At 38.8% G+C, this 10,125-nt stretch overlaps 2 protein-coding genes, 1 long non-coding RNA gene and 1 pseudogene across 3 annotated transcripts; 1 reads left to right on the forward strand and 3 right to left on the reverse strand.

Moving 5' to 3' along the window:
* The first annotated feature begins 377 nt into the window (after window positions 1-377).
* Window positions 378-4,691, forward strand: LOC120011194 (deSI-like protein At4g17486). Its single transcript, XM_038862258.1, has 5 exons — window positions 378-589; window positions 1,382-1,632; window positions 3,148-3,435; window positions 4,102-4,360; window positions 4,410-4,691. Exons 2-4 carry the CDS (start codon window positions 1,422-1,424, stop codon window positions 4,347-4,349), a joined length of 747 nt encoding a protein of 248 aa, XP_038718186.1. The 5' UTR covers window positions 378-589; window positions 1,382-1,421; the 3' UTR covers window positions 4,350-4,360; window positions 4,410-4,691.
* A 137-nt stretch (window positions 4,692-4,828) lies between these two features.
* On the reverse strand, window positions 4,829-6,310 carry LOC120011193 (annotated as a pseudogene).
* A 169-nt stretch (window positions 6,311-6,479) lies between these two features.
* On the reverse strand, window positions 6,480-7,324 carry LOC120011195 (22.0 kDa class IV heat shock protein-like). The gene has a single exon (XM_038862259.1). It carries the CDS (start codon window positions 7,262-7,264, stop codon window positions 6,668-6,670), a length of 597 nt encoding a protein of 198 aa, XP_038718187.1. The 5' UTR covers window positions 7,265-7,324; the 3' UTR covers window positions 6,480-6,667.
* A 518-nt stretch (window positions 7,325-7,842) lies between these two features.
* LOC120011412 lies at window positions 7,843-8,764 on the reverse strand. Its single transcript, XR_005471018.1, has 2 exons — window positions 8,468-8,764; window positions 7,843-8,331 (listed from the first exon to the last, which is right to left on the reverse strand). It is a non-coding gene; the product is annotated as an uncharacterized LOC120011412 (long non-coding RNA).
* Between the last annotated feature and the right edge of the window lie 1,361 nt (window positions 8,765-10,125).

Below are 10,125 nucleotides of genomic sequence, written 5' to 3' on the forward strand. Positions count from 1 at the left end.
TTCCAAGATGATACTCCTCGGGTGTCGTTTGTGCTGCTCGATAAATCTATTGCGTCTTTGGTGAGAGTTTGTTCGACACCTCAACGGAATGTTTGCTCGCAGCTTGGTGTCATGTGTCGTCCCCGTTACCAATTCAAATCAAATCCACGTAGAGGAATTTTATTGGGATTTTGTTTTTCATCTTGGGATTTATCTTGTGTCCTCTCACTTTTACATTATTTTCTAAAGACACATAATTATTGTAAAAATAACTAATAATATCAAACGCAGTATCTGTATTAATAATTTAATAAAAAAAAAAAAAAACAAAACAAAACAAAAGCTGGCAACAGTATAATATCCAGTGGGACTTAACGTACCATCGTCTCTCTGTATACATACCCATACGATTCTCTCCCTACAAAGTAAGCATGAGGCATGCCTGTGATTCTTTGAATTGACAATGACATTAAAAACAAAGTAGAGAGAGAGAGTCATTGGGAAATGGGTGTGTATGCTTGAACATTACAAAAGCGACTCTATCTGAAGTTGTACACCACAATGGCTTTGCTTCAATGGTGCTTCCATGGCCTCTAATGGCTTTGAATCTGTGAGTTCACCTCTCTTTTTGCCTCTGTCTCTTCTGCTTTTCTCCGTTTCTTACTTTTGTGAAGGATTTGTTTTCTAATGTAAAGTGCCTTCGTTGAGTTTGTTTGATTCCTGAGAAATTCTGTGGAAAGAAAAAGAAAATGAGAATTTGAAGTAATTTATAGGTATAGATTGTTTCAGGATCGAATTTTTTTGCACTTTTTATTTAGCTTTTCTGCTTCCACTCTGGCTACACATCGAGCTAGCGCAATAATTTTACATTCTTCACCAAAATTGTCTGGGAATCAGAAGCGTTTTGTCTACGCTCGCCTGATCTGATACTTGAGTGATAGTTATACATTGTAGATCTTCTTATTATCTTTTAGTTTGCATTTATTACTTATTATTTCAGCTAGATCTGATCTGATTCTTCCATTTTTAAAATAGTAATTTAGAAGCGGAATTTGTGGTCTCGATTACCTGAAAAGGTTGTCGTTAGTTTCGGGGCAATGCTGAGTAATGTTGAGTTTATTATGGAAGTCTATGGTTCAAGTTACTTGGTTTGATAACTTTACTCATTGCCTGCGGAACTGCATATATTTTTTCATTTACAAAGAAGAAATTATAAATGCCGATATGGCCGATAATTCTTCTTTAGTTACAACTGTTGTGAGTTTCTCTTCAGATTCTTTATGCCTCTTAATCAAGAGCTTATAGGAGATTATGATGTATAAGTATTTCTGCTGAACTTTTAGAGTCAATGCAGCACAAACTCCATATTAATTAATGCATTTAAATTTGTTTAAATTGCAAGGTTGAAGCCAAGCACTTATTGGTCTTACTATTAAGAAGATATGAAACTTGGATCAAAGAGAAGGTGGAGATCCGTTGTGCCCATTCGATTGAGAGGCAGATCAGCCACCCGTTTTTGTTTGTTCCCCAAGCTGAAGTCAACTAGCTATGGTCCAGGCAACACACCAGTTTATCTAAATGTCTATGACTTGACGCCCATGAATGGCTACTTTTATTGGGCAGGTCTCGGTATTTTCCACTCTGGTGTTGAAGGTGAGCATTGAGCACTTCTTCTTTCGTGCATCGTATTATACCTCCTACCTACACTTTCCAACTAGCAATGGCTAGAGCTGGAATTTCCAAATCATGATTCGACGTTAACTTTCCCAATCTAAGCTACACTTGCCTTTTTGTGAAGGCATGTTATTTCACCACCTTACTATAAAGGGAAGAGACGTATAGGTTTGGTGGAGAGCATTGCTTTAAACTGAAACAAATGCCATAAAAAATCCTCCTAGTAGATTTCAGCTAATTTTTTCCTTTGGATTCGTCTAGCCAACTCCTTTGTTTGGTATTTAGTTATTTTCCATCGTGCAATTATTATTTGTTCTCTCTCTCATGATTCCTCTTTCCTTTATTCCACAGCTTAGCCCTTATGTAGTGGAATTTTACAATTTGAATCAGACTATTAAAAAATTGTATAGAAAACCTTTTCAAAAGTACATAAATGGAGTCTAAATCGAAGTTGCTATTATAAAAGGCAGAAAATAAGTGTCTCTGTGGTTTTACAAGACAGAATGTCTTTTTCGGAGACAGAGAGCGGATCCATTAGGACTAGTTTTTCAACAAACTGCCAGGTGTAATGTGAATTCTTGAGGAATTGAGACCATGGCTGGAAGGAGATTTGTGTTCATGGTTCACTAGGAGGAGTTTTACAACAAACTGTCAGGTGTAATGTGAATTCTTGAGGAATTGAGACCATGGCTGGAAGGAGATTTGTGTTCATGGTTCACTATGAGGAGTTTTACAACAAACTGCCAGGTGTGATGTGAATTATTGAGGCCAGGTGTGATGTGAATTATTGAGGAATTGAGACCATGCCTGGAAGGAGATTTGTGTTCATGGTTCCTTTTGGGAATTTGTAACTTTCTTTTTTGTTTATGGATTTCTAAAAGAGCACAGTGACTGTGGACAATCTAGCAGAGATGAAAATTATGATCAATTTTATGCTTTGTGTAGAAGTAGCTCAGGCGCAAGACTCATCTTTGCATTGTTCCTTTGCTGGGAAAATGTGTTCTGTTGTCCCACCTGATTAGGTTTCCTTAGAATGGTATGCACAAGAACTTTTCGAAAATGATCATTTGGATGAAGAGAAAGCATTTGCTGAGGGAGTTGTCTTTGTTGCCCTCATAATCATAACCCAATCCTTCTACACCCCTTTGGGATTTTCCTGATTAAAGTTATGTCACGGATGGGGTAGAGGAACTGCTAGATGGCTAAGGCTCTTATCAGGTGAGGTCCATTTCAACAAGCAACTAGCACTATGCTGTTCTTACAGAAGTTACCTACTACACAGATAGACATTGATGCATGCGTTTTCTTATACTTTGTTGAGTTAGTTGCTTCCATATAGTTCTTCATATTACATAATTCATGTGCATTAGTACGATAGTATCGCAACTAGCATGCAAAGTTTTACCTTTCTATTTTATCTTCCCTTTTGTTTTGCTCTGTTGATTTTCAAGTTTGGTCTTCAGAATATTTTATTGGGTCACACATACTATGCAGTCCATGGTGTTGAATATGCATTTGGAGCTCATGATTATCCTACTAGTGGCGTTTTTGAGGTTGAACCTCGGCAGTGCCCAGGCTTTAAGTTTAGGAAGTCAATATTTATTGGGACGACATGCCTGGACCCTGTCCAGGTCAGGGAGTTTATGGAGGACCTTTCTGCAAGCTACAATGGTGATACGTATCACTTAATTGTCAAGAACTGCAACCACTTCTGCAAGGACATCTGTCTCAAGCTGACAGGGAAACCGATTCCAAAATGGGTTAATCGTCTGGCAAAAATAGGTATGTTTTCTCTTACCAGACTTTGTCATGCGGGGTTAATGATTAACTTCTGATTTTTTTGCAAAATTGATTTTCTTGTGTAAAAATATTGGAACAAGTTGCTCATTTAACTTTAGTAAGGTTTGCCTTGCCAGACTTTGTGACTTGTGGACATGTTGACACAAGTCGAATTTTTCTTACAGTTGCTTCCCCCCCCCCCCCCTTTTTAAAAACTCATTCCCCCCGATTGTAAATTTATTATGTTTCTCTGGAAGGTCTTTCTCAATTTTCACGGCACTATCATAACAAAAATTGCCAAGATATTCAGAGTATATTTTTCCCAGTCACATGGTAGTCTAATTGTATTTGACTTGTGCGCTAGATGCTATGTTCTTTCCTTTGTGTCACAAAAAATGGCATCAGGGTTTTCAATGGTCGTTTTTCATGCAAGAAATCCTTTCTTGCCAAGAATAAATTGGTGGATTATCCAGTCTACAAGAGGGGTGCTACATCAAATATCCTATGTATTTTACCTTCATGAAGAACAGAATTGAGGTGCTATGGATCATGTTCTAATGAACCCAATGACTGATGAAATAGATGTTAATGTCAGCTGCTTCAGAAATGTCATCCCTCATATGTATTCCTGTATTTGACCCTTTTAACATCTGCATTTATCTATGGTAGGTTCAGTCTGCAACTGCATTCTACCTGAAGCCCTCAAGATTGAGGCTGTGCAGCATGATCCTAATGGTCAACCGTATGATAGTGAGAAAAGGAGGCTTAGAAGTGCATTCAGCTGCCTTTCTTCAATTTCGATGAGGCAAAAGCAGTTGTCAGCATCTTCGTTGCTTCTTCAGTCACCCTTAAAAGGCTGCTTCCCATGGGAATTAAGGAGGTCTAAGTCTAACAACGGCTCCTTGAAGGAAATATGAGAAACTGCTTGGGAGACTTATCTTGCATCTGTCAATATCCACTAAAAAAAGATCTTCCATGGAGATGGAGAGTAATTATGCTAGCAAGAGTTGATTTTGTATATTAGCAAGGAATGCCATGATAGGTTTTCTTTCTTTGTGAGTTTGCGGAGTGATGCTGATCATCTTTGTAAACAAAAGCTTGTGAGATGATACTTGTCATCTTTGTAACAATGATAAGAGATTATGACCTGAGTTTAATCTTAAAGCAACTGTTTCCACGGCTATAGAAAAATTTGTATTCTTAGTGGAAGTTGTACATTCAACACAAGTTCATTGCATATTTCTGGTTCAGTTTTCGAATTGTGTCCTCTTGTTTTTGTTCTTTAATTTTCTGCTACTCGCTGTCAGTTGGGAAGGTCGATTCCTAACGAGGAGTTCACTCATCTATAACAATACAATGTAGAAAACATCTTAATATGAGACTTGCGTAAAATTTCTAAGAAGCCAAGAACTCATTTTGATTCAAGATATGCAAACCCCATGGGAACAGACTCACACGATTACAAAAGCTTTTTACAACAAAATAAATGAACCAGAGGAAGAATGAATGCCCTTCACTTCCGTTCTTTTGTGCCTTACGTTACCATTGCCTTTCAAGGGTACGCCACCGATCCTAATTCCGAGCGTTCCCACTTCCAAGTGTGAGCCCCAGATCATCCAATCCTACCTCACGAATCCTCTCCCCTTCCCATGGCTTCACCTGTCCATTCTCAAATGCAAACTCGGAACCTCTTCCCATCTCTATCTTATCATTACGCAAAATTTCCTGAGCAACTGGTTTTACAAGATTAAAGGTTGGAGAGGCTAGCACTGCACCCACATTAGACAGAGAAAACTTTTGAAAGTTCAACCAGTGACCAGGATCAACAATGGAGGAGGTATCAGACTCGTTGCATTCAGGTATTGTCGACGGACCATAAAACCGACGGTGAGTTGGGCGTGCAGGGGCAGAGGCAGCAAATAAAGGGTAGTTGAAGGAGGCCATGGATTCTTTGGCAATGGACTCCCAACTGGGAATTGGCTTGGGGTGGTTTCTCGAAGTAGGGGACGAGAGGGGCGGGGTCACAGGCGCACTATTGAGATTCGAAGCGGAGGAAGAGAAGAAGGGATGACATTCCGGAGAAACGGAACAAGGGACGATGAGTTGTTGGCATCGAATCGTGTAGGACTAGGGAAGGACGATGAGGAGGGATTGACTTGGTAAGAAGGAATAGGGCTCGGAAAGGAAGAAGACAATGGACTCGGGTTCTGAGAAGAATATGGGGTTATTCTAGCTGTGTCCCTGCTAAACCAGATGGAGGTGGCCTACATCCCTGCACAAAGTAATCACAGATTGAATTCTCTTCTTCTAAAAATGGGCCTGAATAATAGAGATGAAATTAAGATCCGAAGAAAATAACCAACTTTACGATCATTAAAAAGGAGAAGAAGAAGAAGAAGCAAGATACTAAAAACAGAGAGGATCAGCTGATTTACCCTGCTATAGGTGGTGCCATCTTCTTCGACGATCCATCCAGCCTCAGCACAGAGAGCCTTCAAAACCTCATTGTTATCGCAGTGATTAGGCAGATTGTAGTTCCCTTGAGCCCTCAATCCAGTATATATCTTCGTCGCTATAGATCTTCTCCTCCGATTGTTCTCTCTCCCCCTCCACGACGGCATCCTCCTCGCAGCCGACGTCGATGTCGCCCCATCCGAAGTCATTTACCGTCAAATTCTCCCTCTCCCTCTTCCCCTGTAAATAATTCTGTTCTTGCAGTGAATAACTGTAATCCTACTCCCCCCCACCCCCTAATAAGTTATTTTGTCCACCATGTATTCCAACCATTCTGCTCTGCCTTCCACATTTCTCTCCCGAGTCCTAGCCTGTCTCGGATTGTCAAAGAATTAAATATGAGACGTGAGCTAAGACTTGCTATTTGTTAATTTATCGTATAAATACCTTGCTAATTTTTATACACGTTGACAAAAGACGTGACTAGAAGGATATTGCTCTGAGTAAAAAAATCAAACTCAAAATCTCTCAAGTTCTTATATTTTGGCACCGAGAAATTTACCAACATGTTGAGAGAAGACATTACCTTAATGTATTATAAATGTCGTTCTTAGAGGTACTTTGATATTCATATTCTTCAACATTGATAAAAAAAAAAAAGGCAAAAACATACATATTTGACACGGAAGTTCAAAAACACAGCTCAATCTTATTCACTAACAGGAGAAAACTCATTCCCTGATAGGCCTCACACTCTCATAGATAAGACAATTTGGAGGTTTTAAAGCTCCTGTTTGGCGTCATCAGATGCCTTGAGCTTGGGTGCTGATTCTTGCTCTTGTTTTCCTCCACCAATACTCACCACCCTAGGACCCTTGATCTTATCAGGAGAAAACTTAGCCAGAGTCAGAGTAAGCACACCATTCTCAAGCTTAGCCTCAACAGACTCCAAATCAACATTATCTGGCAACTTGAACTGCCTCCAGAACTTACCATAAGACCTCTCCACACGGTGCCAATGATCACCCTTTTTCTCTTCCTCTTTTTTCTTCTCTCCACTCACTCTGATCACTCTGTTCTCCAACATCTCTATCTTCAGCTCTTCCTTCTTCAGACCTGGAACGTCTATCATTATGACATGACCTTCTGGTGTTTCTTTCCAGTCTACTTTGGCTGGAGAGAGTGCCATACTGGCGTCCTTCTCGAGCTCGAAAGGGACATGTTCGAGTACTCGAAATGGGTCCAACCAGAGATCGCTCAATAGGCTCCCGGGACGATCAATGAATGGCGTGAGAGACCCTTTGGAGGTACAAACGAAGGTGCAGAGGGACACCAGTAGCAGGACCTGTAAGCTGTTGAAATACTGCTTCGGATGCATTTTGCTCGCTATAATATGAGTTTTCCTTAAGAGTGGTATTGTGAGTTTCGTATGGACAGAAGGAGGACATATTTATATTCGGAGTGATTCTTGAACATTCTCGTGGTATGGTTATAGAAGAGGATGCTCGAGTCTTCTTTTGAGTTCCAGAGACTTCAACTCTGCTAACTTTACTTGGATGATAAGATTGTTGTGACTTTTTGAGGGAATTTTCTAGTATTTCTACGGCCTAATAGTACTTTTGGCTACTGAATATTTGACTCAGTTTAACTCAAAAACTCATTTTTCAAATATTTCAAGAAGTTGGGTATCCAAATTTCAAATCTGTGTCAAACTACTCACACGGATAATTTTTTACCTTTTCAGGAAGTCTCTTCAATGCGAGATTTTCATACACACTTATTGCACTTTGTTTTTGATGATTAATATAGCTATTTTAGAGTCAATTTTCATTCAACCGAAAAAAAGGAGGCTTGTTTTTGGTCAAGGTTATTGAGTAACATTAACATCCAAAAAATTGACATCAGAAACTATTTTCCGATTTTCTAGAACAGGTACCATACAGAATGCAAATAATCTAAACAAGAACAACATAATTCCTCAATTCCAATAGAGACCCATTAAGGGTAGTAAATGAGTTGTTGAACCAACTAGTTTGTAATTGTGAGTTGTGCGTATGTGATTATGCAAGGAGAATAGTAAAGTAAGCTATTGCTTGCTTAACATTATAAATTGCATTAAGCACCAGAAAGAATACCTCCAATCGAAGGCTTCCTTGAGTAATCTCCTGGAATGCTTATAATGACTTGCCTATCCTTTATTGGTCTAACCTTTGACAGGCGTTCAGAGTTCATGCCAAACAAAAGGTCACCATCCACCAGCATAATCAACAAACAAATACCTTCAAAGCTAGAAGAAACTAGAACTAAGAGGAATTGAGCAACTCAATTTATCTCCACACCACAGAAGCTCACCACACCATCACAGTAGCCCAAAATAATGCGTTCGTAAGGCCTATGATGAAAGAATAGGTCTAAATCACTAATCAGCGATCCATCTGCTCTCACCTGTAACACTCAAGTACAACATCTTAACAGCTAGATTAACCAGAAAATCTGCATTGATTTCAAAATCATACAGAAAAGTGCAGACACGCGCATGATTCTTTCTATATGTTGTTATCGTGTGAAAGTTGTAAATTACCTGGTGGCGTTGATCAGCGACTTGTCTCTTTCGTTCAGGATGTGAGGTTTTCTCCGCTTACGTTTTTGCTTCCTAGAAATTTTATCTGAAGAGACTGTGCTTGCTTGATCAGCATGTTTAGATTCGAATAAACGGGAGTAGTAGGTAGACGGAGAAACCCTAAGACTGGTATACGATCGATTGAGTACACGAACAGGATCGATAAAAATGGCACTCGAAATTTCGAAACGGTGTAATATGCCAGATTCTACAACTTCGATAGATGATCGGTAGGTTTTACGTCCTCCATTTTCATCTCCACCAGGCACCAAGCTCTCTTTTTCAACGGTTCTGCACTCCTGCTACTGTAACTTGAAATAAGGCCAGCCTACTTGGGCTTTAAACTCAGATTTTGGGCTCAGACTTTTGGTATTAGCCCATTAGCTGTAATAAATCTCTTGGGCTTAGTTTTAACATAATAAGACATGTCCACGGACCACGGCCTTGGTTGTAAACTTGCACAAATTTTTGGATTTTTTTTTGAATATAATTTTTTGAATTTCTTCTCTTTAAGGTACTTGGAATACAAATGAATATTATTATTTTTTTACGAGTAGCTGAAATGACACTCATGTATATAGTATCTAATAGAGGATTTGAGTTCGAGTTCGAGTTCGAGTTCGAGCCTCCTCCATCCCTATCTTTTGTATTAAAAAAAATACAAATAAATATGATTCACACAATCACGCACATATCCTCTCCTTTATTTATCTGAAAAATACTTTTTAGTATGAAATAAGTCATGTATTTCACACCAACGAGAGGTGACTCGGTTAACAATCAATTGGGTTAGACATATGTGTGTTCAATATTTGATTCCAATGAAAAACATATTTTTGAACGATATTTTTTCTTAAAAAAAATAATGTATTTCACTGTTTTATTTTTTTTAGGTAAGTGAAGCCAGCCGTACAACAAATAGAGGGCAAAAAAGGGAAATCACTATTTCTGTGGACAGTAAAGAACATTGATCATAAAGTGGGTCCACACTGATGGAGATTTATCTCTTTAAGAAACAATTCCCTAAATAAACTCCAACTAACACCACCTAACCCAATTATACAATTGGGAAACAACCAAGAGACCATTGACCTAAGCTTTATGCTCCCCTGTAAGAGAGCATCTAACATGTTATAGTCTCAAGTGCCAAATCTTTTATGTGTGTACTGAAAACTACCGGACATATCCAGTAACACCAATAAATCATGTAGATCGGACAATCACATGGAAAATTCATGTGGGCTCATACCTTTGGCGGGAACTGAATTCTCATGACAAGAAATACAAAATTGATTACCACAAACCACACCACTAGGCCCAAATCCTTCACTATATTACACATTTACACCATCATTTTGTTGTTTTCATTGTTGGAGCCAAACACAAGTCTCAAATTTATGTGTGAGTGGTTTTTGATGCATGTGAATAGACCCAAACTCTTGAGTTGTATCCTTTAAGATGGATAATCATCCACTTATGTTCAAAAGCTCATTTTAGACCATGTAACGTGAGCTCACTCCCGATCCATATAGTTTCAAAATGGTGTTGGAGAAAGGTTGCATGGGTGTACTTGAAGAAAAGAATAAAAAATTAAAGGGCACACCTTTGAACACACAAAT

This window comes from Tripterygium wilfordii, chromosome 12, assembly GCF_013401445.1.
Source record: "Tripterygium wilfordii isolate XIE 37 chromosome 12, ASM1340144v1, whole genome shotgun sequence".
Classification (NCBI taxonomy): domain Eukaryota; kingdom Viridiplantae; phylum Streptophyta; class Magnoliopsida; order Celastrales; family Celastraceae; genus Tripterygium; species Tripterygium wilfordii.

Coding starts and splice junctions, on each gene's coding strand:
- LOC120011194 (XM_038862258.1), top strand. CDS start 1,422: ATGAAACTTGGATCAAAGAGAAGGTGGAGATCCGTTGTGCCCATTCGA. Junction 1,633..3,147: donor TTTCCACTCTGGTGTTGAAG/GTGAGCATTGAG, acceptor CATACTATGCAG/TCCATGGTGTTGAATATGCA. Junction 3,436..4,101: donor TAATCGTCTGGCAAAAATAG/GTATGTTTTCTC, acceptor TATCTATGGTAG/GTTCAGTCTGCAACTGCATT.
- LOC120011195 (XM_038862259.1), bottom strand. CDS start 7,264: ATGCATCCGAAGCAGTATTTCAACAGCTTACAGGTCCTGCTACTGGTG.